This window comes from Patagioenas fasciata, chromosome 17, assembly GCF_037038585.1.
Source record: "Patagioenas fasciata isolate bPatFas1 chromosome 17, bPatFas1.hap1, whole genome shotgun sequence".
NCBI classification, from domain to species: Eukaryota; Metazoa; Chordata; class Aves; order Columbiformes; family Columbidae; genus Patagioenas; species Patagioenas fasciata.
In genome coordinates, this window is record NC_092536.1 from 14,117,888 (window position 1) to 14,136,389 (window position 18,502).

At 53.5% G+C, this 18,502-nt stretch overlaps 1 protein-coding gene across 3 annotated transcripts in view; it reads left to right on the forward strand.

Moving 5' to 3' along the window:
- Positions 1–18,502, forward strand: part of POLE (DNA polymerase epsilon, catalytic subunit) — a 29,947-nt gene that overhangs the window by 2,112 nt on the left and 9,333 nt on the right. For all 3 annotated transcript variants that reach the window (XM_065851559.2, XM_065851560.2, XM_065851558.2), the window contains exons 6-31: positions 414–555; positions 882–962; positions 1,220–1,327; positions 1,847–1,957; positions 2,230–2,315; positions 3,448–3,567; positions 4,343–4,475; positions 5,048–5,161; positions 6,086–6,298; positions 7,148–7,255; positions 8,000–8,128; positions 9,005–9,107; positions 9,198–9,344; positions 9,952–10,097; positions 10,995–11,143; positions 11,544–11,636; positions 11,869–12,013; positions 12,472–12,629; positions 14,063–14,258; positions 14,950–15,164; positions 15,409–15,511; positions 15,709–15,789; positions 15,863–15,985; positions 16,070–16,288; positions 16,595–16,804; positions 18,046–18,189. In XM_065851559.2, coding sequence (XP_065707631.1) covers positions 414–555; positions 882–962; positions 1,220–1,327; positions 1,847–1,957; positions 2,230–2,315; positions 3,448–3,567; positions 4,343–4,475; positions 5,048–5,161; positions 6,086–6,298; positions 7,148–7,255; positions 8,000–8,128; positions 9,005–9,107; positions 9,198–9,344; positions 9,952–10,097; positions 10,995–11,143; positions 11,544–11,636; positions 11,869–12,013; positions 12,472–12,629; positions 14,063–14,258; positions 14,950–15,164; positions 15,409–15,511; positions 15,709–15,789; positions 15,863–15,985; positions 16,070–16,288; positions 16,595–16,804; positions 18,046–18,189 — 3,577 coding nt within the window. The remainder of the gene's footprint in view (positions 1–413; positions 556–881; positions 963–1,219; positions 1,328–1,846; positions 1,958–2,229; positions 2,316–3,447; positions 3,568–4,342; positions 4,476–5,047; positions 5,162–6,085; positions 6,299–7,147; positions 7,256–7,999; positions 8,129–9,004; positions 9,108–9,197; positions 9,345–9,951; positions 10,098–10,994; positions 11,144–11,543; positions 11,637–11,868; positions 12,014–12,471; positions 12,630–14,062; positions 14,259–14,949; positions 15,165–15,408; positions 15,512–15,708; positions 15,790–15,862; positions 15,986–16,069; positions 16,289–16,594; positions 16,805–18,045; positions 18,190–18,502) is intronic.

Sequence of the window (18,502 nt, forward strand, 5' to 3'; positions counted from 1 at the left end):
CCCAGAAGTCTGATTTCAGCTGAAATTTGAGGAAGAATCAAGCCAGATGAGTGCTCCCTGCTCACCTGGAAGGCATACCATCCCTGTTCAGAGTGCTTCCCAGGTTGCCCTCATTATGTTTAGACTCGTTACCATATGTATGAATCCAATGGTGTAAGAACCTTCATTACGCAGGCAGGTGTGTGTTTTGTCTGCGTGTACCGCTGAGCAGACACAGCTCAGAACAGAAGAGGTGAACTCCCAGGCAGCGGAAGGGCCGTGCGTGCCGCCTGTCCAGCGAGAAGCGTTTCTCCTTGTCGTGCGGCCGCTGACTCCTGCTGCCCGGTGTCACCGGTGCTGCGGGGCTGTCCCTCGCAGCCGAGCCCGCAGACGTGCGCTCCAATAAGGCGGCTGCTTCGCTCTGTGCCTTGCAGTGCTCTGAGCGGAGGCAGCCTGAGCACGGACGAGGAAGGGGCCTCCAGAAAGGTTGCCAACCAGATGGACAACATCGTGGATATGCGGGAGTACGACGTTCCCTACCATGTTCGCGTCTCCATTGACCTGAAGATCCACGTGGTGAGTAACGAGTGGGGAAGCTGGGAGAGCTGCTCTTTCCTGCTGCCCTGCTCTTCAAGTACAGGCAGGGCAGAAACGCTTTTTCTCCAGGACCTTTGCAAAGGTGTCAGTGACTGTGAGTTCATGTGCAAAGCTTAGTCCCACACTGCTGGGCCTTCTCCTTAGTTAGTGACATGCAGAAAAGTTAAATGATTGCTATACAGCTGCAGTTTGAGCCTTTCTTCTGGGCTGCATTTAATTGGCGCAGCTCTGTCCCCAGCAGCCGAATAGAAGGGGTGCAGAGAGCTGGCCCCCCCCAAGGCACTGCCCACCCCCTCTCTCCACAGGCCCACTGGTACAACGTGCGATACCGGGGCAGCACCTACCCCCCCGAAATCACCCGGCGAGACGACCTGGTGGAGCGGCCGGTGAGTGTCTGCCCGGGACAGGGCTCGTGTGCCCGCCCCGAGGAGCTGGTTTCTGATGCACTGTTGGTGTCACACTGGGGCTCAAGGGAAAAGCTTTTTTCTGGGCTTGGGTAGTGATTTTTGAGTTGATAAAGCAGTAAAATTATTACCGGGGAGGATCTGGTTTGCTTGCTGGGGTAGCACTGGCCTCAGTGGGAATCCTTCTTTAACTTCACATCAGCTTTAGAATATTTTCTAATGGATTTGGTCCTGCTCAGGATCCTGTCGTTCTCGCCTTTGACATTGAAACTACCAAACTCCCTTTGAAGTTTCCTGATGCTGAGACAGACCAGATCATGATGATCTCCTACATGATTGACGGGCAGGTAAGGGACAGCAGGGTGGTTTTCTCCACGCCCTGGCAGCGGAGCTGGGGGGCAGAGCAGCGCTTCACCTCGCTCCGGGTTGCCTTGCTTTGGGCTGCTTGGTGTGGACTCGGCTGTGGAAATGAACCTGAAGTCTGAGTGATGCAGGAAGCAATCGGACAATGCCTTCAGACACATGGTATGAATTTTGGGGTTGTTCTATGCAGGGGTAGGAGTTGGATTTGATGATCCTTGTGGGTGCCTTACAACTCAGGGCATTCTGTGATATGTGGTTTTGTGGTACTCAGCTCAGGTTGCCGATGCTCCTCAGAGAGGAGCCCAGCACTCTGCTGTCCCATGTTGTCTCCCCATGGCCTCCTTAACCGATGGCCAGTGGTGGTTCAGCAGATGACTCCCAAAGAGTGTTCCCGCTTGACAGAAGCTCTGGCTTTCAAGAGGAGAACATCCTATCGTTTGGATAGCATTTTGGGGTTGCCTGCAAGCCAAGTCCTCCTGACTGCCTCTTTGTTGCCTCCCTAGGGCTACCTGATCACAAACAGGGAGATCGTCTCTGAGGATATTGAAGACTTTGAGTTTACGCCCAAGCCAGAATATGAGGGTCCATTTTGTGTCTTTAATGAACCAGATGAAGTAAGTCACTTCTGCCCAGCAGACTTTTTACCTGCCTGGGGCTCTTCTTGGCCAAGCAGATAATCACTTGGTAGGCTGCCTGTCTGGGGAACGTGGTGGGTCTGGCAGGACTGGTCGCGCTTTGATTGCTTGGTAATGAGGGTCAGAGACATCAGGTTTGGGCTAGATGTGGAGGAGAGGGGAAAGGTGGAGTAAACCTATGGTATTCACCACCATGCTGCAGAGTTGATGAAACTACTTTATATATGTATCTTTTTTGCTCTTTCTTCTAGGCTCATTTAATCCAGAGGTGGTTTGAACATGTCCAGGAAACCAAACCCACTGTCATTGTCACGTACAACGGAGACTTTTTTGACTGGTAAAATCAGGAATTAAAATTAATCTGGCAAGATTAATGTTACCTGAGCTGCGGGGCAGCATCAGGTACCAGCCTCGTCATCCTTGTGATGCTGTGTGGTCCGTGCCAAACTGCCAGCCTGAGCACCTCACCAAACCCTGTGGTCATTGGCATGGAAGTATGAGCTTCTGTAGAGTCCTGTCTGCTTGGCTGAGCTGCTTTAAACCCTTGTCAATGTGCCAGTGTGGGTGTATGGAGGAGCCCAGTCTTGGGAGAGCAAGGAGGGGGTCAAAAGAGACCCAGAGGATCTGGGGAGAGGGGCTCAGGCAAACCTTGGGGAGGCAGAGGGAGAGGGACCATGTGTCTCCACCTTCTGGTGCAGCGTGGAAGCACGAAGCTTTGTCCCTTGGGTCATGCTGCAGTTCCGTCCTGCACGAAGTTTTCCCCATGGCCAGATATGGATAAATGGCAAGAAAAATTCTTTGGGTGGCTTGCGACAAAGCAGTTGTGAAACCGTTGTTGGAGATGAAGAGAAATGGCTGTTTGTGCTGGTTTTGGCTGGGGTAGAGATAATTTTCTTCATAGCAGTGAGTATGGGGCTGTGTTTTGGCTTTGTGTTGGAAACAGTGTTGATAGCACAGGGGTGTTCAGTGACTGCTGAGCAGAGCTCACACAGCATCAAGGCCCTTCCTGCTCCTCACACCGACCCACCAGTGAGTGGGCTGGGGGTGCACAAGGAGCTGGGAGGGGACAAGGCTGGGACAGGTGACCCCAACTGACACAAGGGATGTTCCAGACCGTAGGATGTCACAGTCATGTATGAAACTGGGTGAAAAAGGAGAAAAAGGGGGACATTCAGGGTTATGGTGTTTGTCTTCCCAAGTAACCATTAAGCATGACAGAGCCTGGCTTTCCTGGAGATGCCGAAACACCTGCCTGCTAATGGGATGTGGTGGATGAATCCCTTGTTCTGCTTTGCTTGCACGCACAGCTTTTGCTTCGTTAGACTGTCTTCATCTCCACCCACGAGTTTTCCGATTCCCTGGTCCCACTGCGGGGCAGTGAGTGAGCGGCTGTGCGGGGCCCAGCTGCCGGCCGGGGTTGAACCACCACATGGTTCTGTTCTTTCTCTTTCTGTTACCTCTATTCCCAGGCCCTTTGTGGAAGCAAGAGCAGCAGCTCATGGAATTAATATGTATCAGGAAATTGGGTTTCAGAAGGACAGCCAGGGAGAGTACAAAGCAACCCAGTGCATCCATATGGACTGTCTAAGGTACCAAATGCTGCCCCGCTACCCTATAACTGCGTCTTTATCTCTTGAATTTATACAAAATACCTACAGTTGTATTTGAGTACTGTCTGTTGGAAGCTTTCCTGTGTCGCGCCTCCCTAGGCTGGAAATGCAGCCCGTTTCTTTGACCATGCTGCTTCCCGTCGCCGCTCCGCGTACCGCGGAAGCTGCCAGGCCTTTCCCTGAAGGGCTGTCGGGGCTGCCGCTCGCCCTGGCGGGGGCGGTCCTGGGGTGTTGGCGCTCTGATCTGGGGGAGCAGAGAGAGGTTGGGATACGATCAGGCCATTGGAAGGGACCGTATCCTAACCCAACAGCCTCCCGGCACAGCCAGAAGAGGAAAGGACATGTTGTATGTGCAGGGGAGAGAGAAGCTGGAGTTTATATCTGGGTTTCCTCCGCTGGAGCAGCGTCTGGGCTGGGGAGAGTGGCTGGCTGTCCTGCCCTGGTGGTGTCTCCTCCAGTGGTTAAATGCGTATCTTAAAGCCCCTGAGGGAGTTGGAAGGTGGTAATTCTGAGCAGTGGTGATGGTATGGATAGTGGGGCTTGCCCTGGTTGGGATTTGAGTGCCTTGGTAGAGATGCAGGATGCCTAAAGCTGGGCAGCCTCTTACTCCACTGCGCTTGGATGCTCGGCTCTCGGCTGTCCTCGGTGCGAGTTCCCCTTTTGCGATCGAGGTCCTGTTTGCAAACCTGAGCCCCTTTTTGAAGGGCAAGGCTGGCTTCTCCACCCAAACTGCTATCTTTGTGATTCTGCCCAGGTGGGTGAAGAGAGACAGTTACCTCCCCGTGGGCAGTCACAACCTGAAAGCAGCGGCTAAAGCAAAACTGGGTTACGACCCAGTGGAGCTGGACCCTGAAGAGATGTGCCGGATGGCTACGGAGGAGCCTCAGGTATTCCCTCCCTGCGCTGTATCTCCTCCGAGCATTTGGAAGAAAGCCTAGAGCAGCTGCAATATGATGCAATCCTTAAGTTCAGGTGTTATAAAATGATTTTGCTTAATAGTTTTTGAGAAAGTAACTCAATTTGTTTCCGCAAATTGCCAATGCCATAGAAGCACTTGCGCTTGGGGGGAGAAAGAACAGGATTTCTTTGAAGTGGTTTTAGCACTGGCAGTGCACTGTGTATTTTCTGTATTTATTTACACCAATGTGGGATGGCAGGCACCACCTGAATCAGAAACACCACAGAGTCATGACTTGCTGGAGGGACGAGAAACAGGCTTATTGCTCCAAGCATTTCTTCTCTTTCAAAGCTGACGTGTTGCTGTGTAATTAGAGCTAGAGCAGGATGTCCTCAGAAGCAAACAGATAGTTCTTTACGTCCTAGAACATGGACAAATAGACTTTTCCTTTCTTCTCGCTGATACAAGTGTGTCTGGCAGGAAGCAGTGAGAAATTATTGCAATTGAGCTACTCTGTCACGTGTGATTTGGATTAATTTGCCTCTCACCCTTCCCTGACAGACCCTGGCCACCTATTCAGTGTCGGACGCAGTTGCTACCTATTACATGTATATGAAGTACGTGCATCCTTTCATTTTCGCCTTGTGCACCATCATTCCCATGGAGCCTGATGAGGTGGGTGCACTCCTGAAATGGTGATTTCTTTGCCGGGTGGGCAGCCGCGTCTCCCGTGCTGCGGGACGCTCTGGCCACAGACCTGATTTCCACTGCCTGGGCACTTCCCCATTCGTACCAAGGAGAGAGGGTGGATTTGGAGGCTACTCCTCTCTCTCCACAGCCCTGGGGTGTTCTGAGAGAGATGCCTAAGAACAAGGGACCTGAGGGCTGGCAGCACAGGGGCTGGAACAAGAAAGTATGGCGGCTGCTCCGTGCTCAGCCAAGTTTACTTGCAGCTGTGGTCGTGTAAAGCTGGGTCTCCTGATGGCTGCTGTCAGCTGAAGGGAGGATGGTTAGGAAGCTGTGTGAAGCATGTAGGAAGTGTCAGTCCGTCCCCACTTGTTTTATCTTACAAAGGTGTTTGACAGTAGTGTCAGGAGATGATGGCAGCAGAGTCTGGAGGTCTTTGTGCCATCCATAGCCTGCTCTCCTCCTGGCCAACACAAAGGAGTCAGTTCCTCACTTGTTCCCATCATCCTTGCCATGGGCTGCAGCACTGCCCACTGTGCGGTCACCTGTGTGTCACCTGCTGAAGATGTCCAGGTCGCTGATGTGGCTGTAAGGCCGGTCTGGTTCCACCAGTGCTGGTACAGCACCTCTTGCTGAATCACAGGATGGTTGGGGTTGGAAGGGACCTTCAAAGGTCATCTAGTCCAACCCCCTTGCCACGAACAGGGCCATCTTCACCCATTCACCCAGATCAGGCTGGTCAAAGTTGCATCCAGCCTGACCATGAACTTTTCCAGGGATGGGGCATCCACAGCTTCTCTGGGCAGCCTGTTCCAGTGTCTCACCACCCTCGTAGTAAATCATTTCTTCCTTATATCTAATCTAAATCTACTCTTTTTGAGTTTAAAACCAGCTTTGATGTCTCTCCTGCAGGTGTTAAGAAAAGGATCTGGGACGCTCTGTGAGGCACTGCTGATGGTTCAGGCCTATCATGCCAACATCATCTTCCCCAACAAGCAGGAGCAGGAATTCAATAAACTTACAGAAGATGGCCACGTACTGGACTCGGAGACGTATGTGGGAGGCCACGTGGAAGCACTGGAATCCGGGGTTTTCCGCAGTGACATCCCCTGCCGCTTCAAAATGGTAAGGGACCGTGCAGCTGCTCCATCCTCATGAACGTGGTGGTGAGGAATGACCCTCCTCTGTGTCACCGTCTCCTGTGTGTCCCTGCTGGGCTTGGGCTGTCCCTGGCATATGTCAGGAGACCTTGAGCACCTGAGCTGCGTGGGAAGGGACGGGAGGAGGCCGAGCGGCCACCTGCGCTTCGCTGGGAGAACAAGTGTCACTGGTACTGCAGGTGAAGCAGGGCACACCCGGACCTTGCTGACAGCGAGGGAGAGCGGCCAAGTGTGGGTTTGGGTTTGATTTTGAGCCAGTGGTTCTTGGAAGACATGTCTCTGTCCCTTGGGGTCCCGTCCTCCCTCTGTCCTTCTCATACCCAAACTAAGCTTCTTCAGAACCCTTCCTGGGCTTTTTTCCCCTATTTCTGGTCTACGCTGCTGTCTCTATGCCCTGCCCCTTGCCTGTACACCTGCGTTGTGCTCATGGACCCTTAAGTTTTCAGAGGCGGGTTCACTCTCTGCCGTGCTATGCGTCACACTTAGTGTGGGACATTTTGGTGGATATTGTCTAGTGAATGATCATGGGGGGCATGCACTGGGTGTATTAAAGGACTGGGAGTAAGTGTGAATGTTTGGACCCTTGCAGCAGCCAGGAGGTGCTGTACCACCAAACACAAAGGCAACCAGCTGCCCTTGTCTGTTCCCTTCGTGGCTTTTATTTTCTCGAGCTGGTGGCAGTGGTCTAGACCCTGCCCGTGCCTCAAGGGCCGTGCTTGGAGCTGCCAGGTCAGGCAGGGACACGGGCAGTGGGGCGGGAGCCGGCAGCCGGGACAGCTGCCCGCGGCGCCAGCGCTGTCCCACGCCCCCGCAGAATCCTGCGGCCTTCGACTTCCTGGTGCAGCGCGTGGAGAAGACGCTGCGGCACGCCATCGAGGAGGAGGAGGGTTTGCCGCTGGATCAAGTCACCAACTTCCAGGAGGTACGTTGCCCACGGCACAGCTGGGCTTGGCAGGGGGGGCTGAGCTGCCAGGCTGGGGCTGCAGCTTTAAATTGCCCCTTCAGGTTTATTTTATGCTCTGTGGAGAGAGACCAAGAAGCCCATCTATAGGCACCTGCAGGGCAGATGGTGTTGAGGGATGTTACAAGCAGCCACTGCCTCCAGCAGCCCCAGCCAGGACCAGCCCAGCCCAGAGTCTCTGCCCCGGCTGAGGGACACGGTTCCTGCTTTCCCCTTTGCTGGTTCAACCAGGAGCAAAGCTCAGAGTGCTGGGAAGGGATTTAGTGAGAAGGCAGACTCCTCAGATACCCCACATGCTCATGTTCCTCTTGTTCCCTGCTTATCAAAGTGCAGGTCGCCCCTCTCCAGAGGCGAGTCTGGAGTTTCTCAGAGGGCGTCATCAGTTACTGACTGGGGACTTCTGGTCCTTGCTGTTGTCTCCATTAACCTATTGACACTGAAAAGGTCCTCAATTGAGTAACCTTTAGGAAATAGCTGCTCTCACCTTCTATGTACCCCTACAGATAATGCCTACCTTGAACATCGAAAACAAAAAACCCAAAGTACTGGTGGCTGAGGAGTCCCTGATGCTGCTCCTTTGGTCCTTTAAATTCTTCCCCAGTCGGTGGCAGATGTTCCTGTGCAGGAGTAAAGGACCGAACTCACAAGTATTTGACTCATTAACTCCTTCCTGCCTGAGTTCCCCATCTTTTTGTCTTGACACAGGTTTGTGATGAAATCAAGGTCAAACTGAACTCCCTGAAGGATGTTCCAAACAGAATTGAGTGTCCCCTTATCTACCATCTAGACGTGGGGGCCATGTACCCCAACATCATCCTGACCAACAGGTTGCAGGTGTGTAACACCAACCTGGCCTCTCCTAAGTTTATCTCTCAGATGACCTTGGTGGTCCCTCTGTTTGGATCCCTTTAACAGCAAGGGCTGAAGTTTCAGCTCAGGGCAGGGCGATCGGGTGAGACTGGGTGTGAAATTCAGTCCAGCTGCTGTGCATGCCAGGTGTGCAGAGGCTGAGCTACAGCTTAATTAAGCGAGGAGGGCGGGCTGTGGTCCATCCTGGGCTGTACCAGATGTTCCTGGGATGCTCCTTTGGATTCCTCTCTCCTTTGGATTTTTTCTTACTCCTTTATTGACAGAAACAAGTCTCAGTGTATCTCCTGGGGATGGATGTTCCTAAACATTGTCTTTTGAGGACACTAAATCCCAGTCTTCAAAACCAAATCAAAACCAAACCTAGTAAAGCTTCAGATATTTTATATATATATATGTATATTTATATATATATATATATATATATTAAGTTGGGATCCTCTAGGAGCTGTATAGATTGGCTGCAAACACAAACTTGTAATTCTAAATGTACATTCTGACATTAGTTTACCAGAAGAATTGAGAATGATTGGTATTGTAGGAAGCCTGTTTTATGGCAAGTTTCATGATCATGATTTATTACTTAAGGGGAAAGATGAGCTCTGGAAATTGAGGGGTTTTTGATTAACTGAGTCATTGCAGGGTTGGTTGTTAAAATCATACCAACCTAATTATTAAGCTAAGACTCTTCCCCAAAACCAGCTATTGTTTCTGTGGGTTGTGTGTTCCGGGAAGGCTCCATCTCCGGTGGTCACACCTGTGCTGTTGTGCCACCCAGCACCGGCTCTGGCACGAGCTGCAGAGCTGTCCCCTCTAACCCCTCGTGTCTCCTGTCGTGTCCAGCCCTCAGCCATGGTGGACGAGGCCACGTGCGCGGCCTGCGACTTCAACAAGCCGGGTACCAACTGTCAGCGCCGGATGACTTGGCAGTGGAGGGGAGAGTTCAGTAAGTGCAGTAAGGACCGTGCTGTCCAACCCACAGAGATGGAAGCAAACTCCCGGTTCTCCCCCGGAAACTGACGGCCGCTCTCCGCAGTGCCTGCCAGCCGCAGCGAGTATCACCGCATCCAGCAGCAGCTGGAGTCGGAGAAGTTCCCTCCGCTGTCCCCCGAGGGAGCACCCCGAGCCTTCCACGAGCTCTCCAGGGAAGAACAGGCCAAGTATGAGAAAAAGCGGCTGGCAGGTAAAAAAAAGTCATGATCTGGAGAAGTGTTTTGCAACCTAGACTGTGAGCGGAACACACCATTAATTACCGCTCTTTGGCTGAGGGGTTAGTTCAGGCTGGGCCTGGTCTCAGACCAGGCTTTGGCAAACCCTCCTCAGGGTTCCAATGAGCTCCTGTGTGCTTCCCAAAGAGGGGCCGGGCGCTGGTGCCGCTATCAGTGCTTGCCTTTTTGTCTGTTGAGAGCCATGGATTTGAACTGAAACATGAATGGCTCCATTTTTTGGAAGGCTGCTAATTAAAGCCTGTTAACAAATGAGAAGCATCATGTTATCCTGAAGCGATGCAGTTCAGAAGAACCATCCAGCTGGCTGGGCACGGAACCTGGTTTTGTGGATGGGCCATACATGCATCACAGAGAGTTTATTTCCCCCACCTACCCCTGTACCTCCATAACAAGGTGCTGCTTTCTCTGTGCTGCTTCCTTCCTTCCCTTTGCAGCTGGACTGTCTCCCCACTCACCCGTGCCTGACGCTTAGATGTCTCCCTGTCCATACTGTGCCCATCCCTCTGTCCATAGCACAGCACCTGTCGCTGTGAAGCTCTCTCTGCTTCTTCCCTTGACTAGATTACTGCCGCAAGGCGTACAAGAAGATCCACGTCACCAAGGTGGAGGAGCGAGTCACCACCATCTGCCAGCGAGAGAACTCTTTCTATGTGGACACAGTGCGAGCTTTCAGGGACCGCCGCTATGAGTTCAAGGGGCTGCACAAGGTACCCAGCTCAAATTCTCGTTTAAGTTGTCTTGCCAAGGCTCAGGACTTCTCATCTCTCTGAAAACCTAAGCCCTGATGTATTGCGCTATTCAGCCATTGTGTTTGGGAAGGATGTGGTGCAGCTCCGGGCAGCTGTAGCTTCTCACTGCCAAATTGTCGACAGCTGCTGACACAACATTTGCTGCTGCTGTAGCGGCGTCAGAAACAAACCTGCATCTCCATTTCTCACTGGGTTTAGCAAATCCTCATCTATTCAGTTCTGAGGTCTGGCCGGGTTCCATCTGGGATGTTCTTCCTACATGGAGAAAAGAGTCAAGCTGAGAAGCAAGGTCTAGAGCTTGGGTAAAGGAACGATCGCTTGCAGGAGAACATTCTAGTTCTCTGCTGCTTGAGGTTCATGCTAGAGGACACCAGGGCACGTTGTTCTTGGAGTGTGTTGAAGGCAATGACGAAGCCCTGGGATTCTACCTCTGGCAGAGTTAATTAACGAGCTGTTTGCTTTCCTGTTACTTGCTACCTGTTCTGCTGTGAATCACAGAGCTGACCAAGAAGCTTTTTCTACACCGGCAGTTCTGCAGTTTAGCCAGACGCCATGGACGGCCGCAGGCAGCGTTCGGTTCTCGCCTGCGCACACACGGTGCAGCACAGCTTGAATTCTGATCATCACCATCAGAGTTATGGCTGGTGCTGCTGGTCCCTCCGACCATGTGGCAAAGCACCTCTGGCCAACTCCTCCTATGCTGCAAAAGAACAAGGAATGTTTAGCTCATGCTATTGATCTTTGGCAAAGATGCTGTTCTAGAGTTGCAATCCTGTACTGGGACTGTGAGAGAACCAGCTGGATACCACCAGCAGTGATGCGGGGGATCGTCCTGACTCTGCCTGTGGCTTGCAGGTGTGGAAGAAGAAGTTATCTGCAGCGGTGGAGACAGGAGATGCCTCTGAAGTGAAGCGCTGTAAGAACATGGAAATCCTGTATGACTCCCTGCAGCTGGCCCACAAGTGCATCCTCAACTCTTTCTATGGCTACGTCATGCGGAAAGGGTGAGTGTCCCCTCCGGGTGGTGCTGGGGTCCTCCAGAGAGGACCCTTGGAAACGGGGATTGTCCTAGGGAGGCTGTCACTTGCTTCGCCTGCCCCTGAAGCACCAGGTTGGCGGTGGCTGCTGCCTGTAACAGTCTCCTCTTGCTTCTACCAATGACTTCTTATCCTGGAGACCCCTGCCAGACATCCAGTGTTGGGCACAAGTGACAGGAATCTTTACTGCTAGTGGGTTTCCAGCTTTTACGAAGCATCATAGCTAGGGCAAGGAGAACAATCTACCAAGGGCCAGTGTTGATGCATTTCTTGCCATTCTTCCTCTGGAGGTCCTCCTGTCCTTTCCGTAGCTGGGCTTGTGGGGGGGAGCACTTCATGCTCTTCACTTTGACTCCTCTGCTCACAGAGCTCGCTGGTACTCCATGGAGATGGCTGGCATCGTCTGCTTCACGGGAGCAAATATCATCACCCAGGCCAGGGAACTGATCGAACAGATTGGGTGAGTGTGTGCTGAGCTGGGAAAGAAAGGTCGTCTGCATCTGGGACAGATGTGGGAGCATGTTAAACACCTGAGCTTTCAGCAGTTAATGTTGAACATTCAGGGGGTTTGCTTTGCAGAAGAGACCAGAGAGTGGATGCAACAGGCTGCCTGTGCCTTCATGGGGGACACAGAGCTGACCCTCACCTGTCCTCCACTCTTCTCCTGACAGTGACCTTCCTTCCTTCCTTAGGAGACCTCTGGAACTGGATACCGATGGGATTTGGTGTGTCCTCCCCAACAGCTTCCCGGAGAACTTTGTCATCAAGTCAACCAATGCCAAGAAGCCAAAGGTGACAATCTCCTACCCAGGTGCCATGCTCAACATCCTGGTGAAGGTGAGTCTTGCACCCTCCCAGGCCAGCTCTGCAGCCTGGGACGAAGGAGCAGGGCTGACCAGGGAGGACATTCAGTGAGCGGGACATGGGGCCTGATGGCCCAGAGAGCACCTGAGCAGAGGGAGAGGCTCCGATGTCCCCGCAGCAGAGGGTGCTGGTCATTGGCCAGGGTTGATGGATGCTCACCTGTGTAGGCTGGCAGTCCAGACTAGAGAAAGGTCCAATCCCATCTCCTGCTTGCTGCAGATTCTGTAAGACAAAAGAATATAATTTTAGGGTCCAAAGCATTTTCCTTTTCAACAGGCAGCTCAGATGTTTTGACTTTTGAGTGGTAAATTGTGCTGTAGCTTTCAGAGGAGCGCTCAGTGATCCCTTTGGGCAGGGTGTGCGTGAGGGCACCTCCTGCTGTAACCAGCCCAGCTGCTGAGTGAAGCTGTTCTCCTGGGCCGTGCCCATAGGAAGGCTTCACGAATGACCAGTACCAGGAACTGCAGGACCCAGCCTCTCTCACCTATGTCACACGCTCGGAGAACAGCATCTTTTTTGAGGTGGATGGACCATACCTGGCCATGATCCTCCCAGCTTCCAAGGAGGAGGGCAAAAAGCTGAAGAAAAGGTGAGATTTCCAAGCTTGCAATATTATCCCTTCCCCTGGGTAACAGATTGAGGGTCTCCTTCCCTTCGTGCATGTGGGGCCCGTTGTTCCTTGCTCCTGGGGCTGGCAGCACGCTAGATTCACTGGCTTTAAGTTGCAAATTCCTTACACCAGATTGTGTTTGAATCCAGCTATGCACTTGCCTCCAGTGCCATACTATGGCAATAAATGTTAGAAGATAACAGCAAAACAACTTTTCTTCAGCTTGGTGACCAGACATGATCTCCCTGTTTGGCCCTGAGGTGTGTGGGAGAACTTCAGCTTTCCCTGTGAGGATTTCTAATACTGCTGATATTCAACCTAATCTGTTCAGACTTGCCTTCCCATCTCCAGTTCACAGATCTCCAGTAACCCTAGATGTTTCCCCTTCCTTCTCCATATGGAGAGATAAACATGTCCTGCCATTACTGTCACCTTACAGGACAGTTGTACTCAAAGTTCACTGATTTCTCTGCAGCCTCCCAAACAGGAACGTGAGTCAGAGCAGTAGCAACCACCAGCTAGAGGGGTGCCCGGAGACCTGGGTCTGGCTCCAGGAAGTGTTGTCGCTGCCCTTTCTCACTCTGTCTGTACAGCCCTGTGCCTCTTTGTGCTTAATGCCCCATGGGGCGAGCTGCAACATCTACCGTCTCCGGTCAGTGCCTTTCTGCAAGCAGCGAGTCGAGGCGATGCCAAGCACTGAACAGGCTCCGCTCATAGGACCCTTATCTTGGGGCCTCTTGGTTTCTTGTCATTTGGGGATGTTAGCGAGTGTGCTCATATCTTGGTCACTCTCCAACCGAAACAACCTGGAGCTGGCGGGCAGGCACCACCGTTGGCGGTGGAAGAGAAGGCTGTGGCCATGTGGGAGAAGTGCTGGCCAAGTGACGTAGGTTTGAGTATCCCCACTCATAGCTGATGTTCCCATAAGGTTTTATTGAGATACACAAATAATTGGCAGGGATGTGTAATGCAAAAAAAAATGCAAGAGAAAAGGAGTGGGGGAGGACATTTTCTGTAGTCATGTCATGGCTACATCCAGTTTCCTCCGAACCCCTTTGCCAGCATCTGAGCTGATGACATTTTCTTCTCTCTAATCCTCTTCCCAATATCTTACTCCATTTCCCTACCTGGGCTCTCACTTCCCACCCTTTACTTGTGTGCAATTAAGATGATTCTCCCAATCAGTGTGGATGAGCTGGGCATGAGCTGACGTGCTTTCGCAGACCAAGTTTAAACAGTTGGTTGAGCAGCTGTAGATGTTCTGAGATCATCCTCGTGCCATGCACTGTGTCTCTGTTGAATGCACTGGATGGTGGATGGGGAGAAGTGCCCTGGCAGGAGGGACACCAATGGGATCCTGGAGGCCATGTCCCTTGGCACAGGCCACGTTGTGCCCACGCCGTGTCTCCTAGGTACGCGGTGTTCAACGAGGACGGGTCTCTGGCCGAGCTGAAGGGATTTGAGGTGAAGCGCCGGGGAGAGCTGCAGCTCGTGAAGATATTCCAGTCCTCGGTGTTTGAAGCCTTTCTGAAAGGCAGCACCCTGGAGGAGGTCTACGCTTCTGTGGCCAAAGTGGCCGATTACTGGCTGGATGTGCTCTACAGCAAGGTAGGCACAGCTCAGCATGTCTGTGCGCCCAAGGTGGAGCCAGAGAAGTGTCAGAGCTGGCTGGGCAGTGTGGGGAGGATGGACTTTGCTTGCACAGAGTAGATGGTCTGCTCTGCCTCCGATCGCTTCCGTCTTATTTCTGCTGCTTTGGTTCTCTGGGGCTGCTGTTTAGTGTCTTTAGTGCAAGGGCTCCTCGTTCAGCTGTAACTGTGCATGAGCGGTGTCCTTCTGCAGCCATCTCCTTCATGGAGCTGGCCTGGTGGCCTCATCCCCCAAGGACACTGGCTAAAGGATTTGCTGAGGAAGAGACCGACAGAGCCGCTTGCCTGTGGCGTGTTTTGTGAGGAGCACGGAGACATCAGCCATACAATAACAGGAGAAAACTGCAAGAAACTGGGTGGTGAGAGGGTCTGAGAGCCTGGCTGTGTCCTTCCATTTTGCAGTGACCTTGTTGGTGACCCCAACTCCTTTGTGTGTACAACACAGGCCAGCCATGGCACAAAGCGATGCAAGCCTCAAACCCACACCCTCTCTTTTCAATAGGTCACGTTGGCAGCTGAAACGGAGCAATTCCCAGGCTCCCGTGAAGAGCCACACCAACGGGGTGTAGGCGCTGCCTGTATCTGACAGCAGCAAGGTTTGATCATTAGGTTCTTGCTATTATTGTTTTGGGTTTTTTGCTTCCTTCCAGGCTGCCAACATGCCTGATTCAGAGCTGTTTGAGCTGATCTCGGAGAACCGGTCCATGTCGCGCAAGTTGGAGGACTACGGGGAGCAGAAGTCCACCTCCATCAGCACTGCCAAGCGCCTGGCAGAGTTTCTGGGGGACCAGATGGTGAAGGATGCAGGGCTGAGCTGCCGGTTCATCATATCCAAGAAACCAGAGGGATCTCCAGTCACAGAGAGGTAACCCCGTCTTGAGGGGCCAGGGCTTTTGGCAGTATGAGGGCAACCAAGAGGAGAAGGGCAGGGTAGCAGGAGGGGAGTGAGCTGGTGTGATGTGGCCAAGCGGTCACCTGTGTGCTGGCTCAAAACAGGAGCAGGGCTAGCAATAGGCAAAACCGCACAACCACTGCTTGAGCTGGGAGAGTGGATCATGTGCTGCCGAGGCTGTGCTCCGGGAGGGTAAGAGCTTCCCTGCCGTCCCCAGGGCCATCCCCCTCGCCATCTTCCAAGCCGAGCCCAGTGTGCGCAAACACTACCTTCGAAAATGGCTGAAGAGCCCCTCTCTACAGGACTTCAACATCCGCGCGGTGAGTGGGGCATCCCCGCGGGTGATCCCGGCTCCGGGGCAGGGGCTCGGCCCTTTGGAGGTGCGACCTGGGCAGCAGCCGCTTGCATTAGCAGAGCGGGGTGCTGGGGGTGGAGGACCCAGGGAGATGCTTGATCCTGAGTCTGGTGGCCTTCTGCTCAGCTTTCCTTACGACCCGCTGCTCTGACCTCTTCACAGATCCTGGACTGGGACTACTACATTGAGAGACTGGGCAGCACCATCCAGAAAATCATCACCATTCCCGCAGCCCTGCAGCAGGTATGGGATGGTGGGAAGGGTGGGCAAAGGGCTTCAGTCAGGGGACTTGGTGTGATTTGGAGATGCTCTCCAGGTAAAGAACCCAGTGCCGCGGGTCCGGCACCCAGACTGGCTCCACAAGAAACTCCTTGAGAAGAATGATGTGTACAAACAGAAAAAAATCAATGAGCTCTTCACTTCAGAAGGCAAGAGACAGGTAAAAAGGGTGATGGAAAGGTGCTGGCTGTGCTGCTGGGACTCGTCTGCAACCCACAACCTCCTGCTGTCCTTGCTCCCTCAGGTCCTCGCTAACCAGCCCCGAGAGGGCACACCCAGCTCACACATTGGTGACATAGAGGACTTTGGGGCTGCCAAAACCCTTCAGCCACCAGTTCCCATCACAAATAAGCGGAAGCGAGTCCCTGCAGCAGAGGAAAGCCAACAGATGTCCCAGTACCTGGAGCTATCCCAATCCTGGCGAGAGATCCTGGGTCCACCTCCGCCCTTGGGCACCACCAAGGTGGGTGAAGCAGACTGGACAAGACATGACCTGGGGCTGTGCTTGTCCACCCAAGCAGCTTGGGTGCTGCCAGGAGGAAGCTGTGGGTCTCCTGAAACCCTCTGCACAGCCATGGCTCAGGGCTACAAGGAGAAATATAACCAGGAGATGGAGAAATGTAATCACTGATGGAGGAAAGGGAAACTGGGACAGGAACATGATGTGGGTCTGGGAGGTGGAGGGCTGGGCTTAATGGTGTGGTGTTGTAGTGCTGGGAAGCTTGTGCTGTTTTCTGGCTCCGCTCATACGTGCTGCCACCCCACTCAGGAAGAGCGGCTGGTCTGGCTGCGCTACCACCAGAAGAAGTGGGAGCTGCAGGCTCGGCAGCGGCGGGAGCGGCAGAAGCGGCGGCGTCTGGAGGACGGTGGAGTGGCAGCGGGTGGAGGAGTGGTCCGCGATGCCCTCTCCAAAGGGCTGAGCAGCTACCTGCGCAGGACAGCGCGCAGCATCCTGGACTTGCCCTGGCAGATTGTGCAGGTACCAGGGAGTGGACCTGCCATGGGGGGCAGCCCGGGGCACAAGCATCGCATTGACACTGGCTGTGCTCAAATGGTGAAGCTCAGGGAATGCTCGCCCCAGCACCACTCTGGTGTTAACCCTGGGGAGGCCAAGTGGGGCTGCAAACCCCCAGGTTCAGACACATCTGTATGGAAACAGAATCCCACAAGGTCATTCTTGGTGGTGAATCTGTTGCATGTTGATCTGCCAGTGGGTCAGCTCCAGCTCAGCCCGTGGGCAGCTCTGTGCAGTAGTCACAGAACCACAGAAATACCAGTTGAGGCTGGAGGCAGCTTTGGGGTCCATCGGGTCCAAGCCCCTGCCCAGGCAGGGCCTCTCAGAGCCAGCTGCCTGTGACTGTGTCCAGTCGAGTGCTGAGTATCCCCAAGAACAGAGATTCCATAACCTCCCTGGCAACCTGTGCCAGGGCTCAGTCACCCTCAGAGGGAAAAAGTGTTTCCTGATGTTCAGAGGGACCCTCCTGTGTTCAGTTTGTGCCCGTGGCCTCTGGTCCTGCCACTGGGCACCTCTGGGAAGAGCCGGGCTCTGTCCTCTGCACTTCCCTTCAGATATTGTATACATTGATGAGATCCTCCTGACCTCTGCTCCGGGATGGACAGTCCCAGCTCTCCCAGCCTCTCCTCTTATGAAAAATGCTCCAGTCCCTTCTTAATCCTTGTGGGCTTTCGTTGGACACTCTCCAGTATGTTTACATCTCTCCTGTACTGGGAAGCACAGCACTGGGCATAGTGTGCCTGTGGTGGACACAGGATTCCAGTGATGCCTGAAAGCAGCCAACATACAAGTGCAGAGGTGGGGTGGTGCCATCCAGGCATTTTCACAAACCCCTGTCATGTGTGGCCATCTGACCCCCTCGTCACCCACTTTATCTCCCAGAAAGGCCCGCAGAACTGTGGGCAGCCCTTGTGCAAGCACGAGCTCCAGATGGGGCACCTGGTCCAGGACATCTGAGTGACTTCACTGGCATCGAGAGTCAGCTTGTGTTGGTTGTCCAGCCTCAACCAGGGAGTTTTCTCCATGGTGCCCTGGGACAGTAGCAGGACGTGGGGACTCCAGCACTGGGAGTGACAACTCTTTAAGTCTCCTGCTCTCCTTTTGGCCACCAGCTGGCCATATAGATCTCTGCAGCTTAGCAGGGAGATCCAACACGTTACCAGTGCTTATATCTAACGCTAACTTTGCACCCCCATGTCCTGCAGATCACCGAGACCAGCCAGCCCGGGCTGTTCAGGCTGTGGGCAGTGATTGGGAGCGACCTGCACTGCATCAAGCTGAGCATCCGCCGGGTCTTCTATGTCAACCAGCGCATCCCGAAGCCGGAGGAGGGAGCAGCCTACAGGAAGGTGAGGACCTGCCCCTTCTGGAAGGGGAAGCGGCCATTTGTGTTGAGATAAGGCATTTCACTTCCGCTGCAAGCAGATATTACAAGCATCTGCCTCACAGGGCCTCACTCTGCCATTCCATGGATACTCCTCAGCCAGTCCACCGTCCCTCTGCTAATCCCAGCCTGCCCAAAAAGCAGGTTCTCTCTTGCGGGAATTTGTAAAGTGCATGAGCACAAACCACTGATTTCCTTAGCAGAGAGGGGCACCAGGAGCTGGGCTGGCTCAGGCCCCAGCTGCTGGCAGCCGTGCCACGGGGTGTGATGAGCCCCGC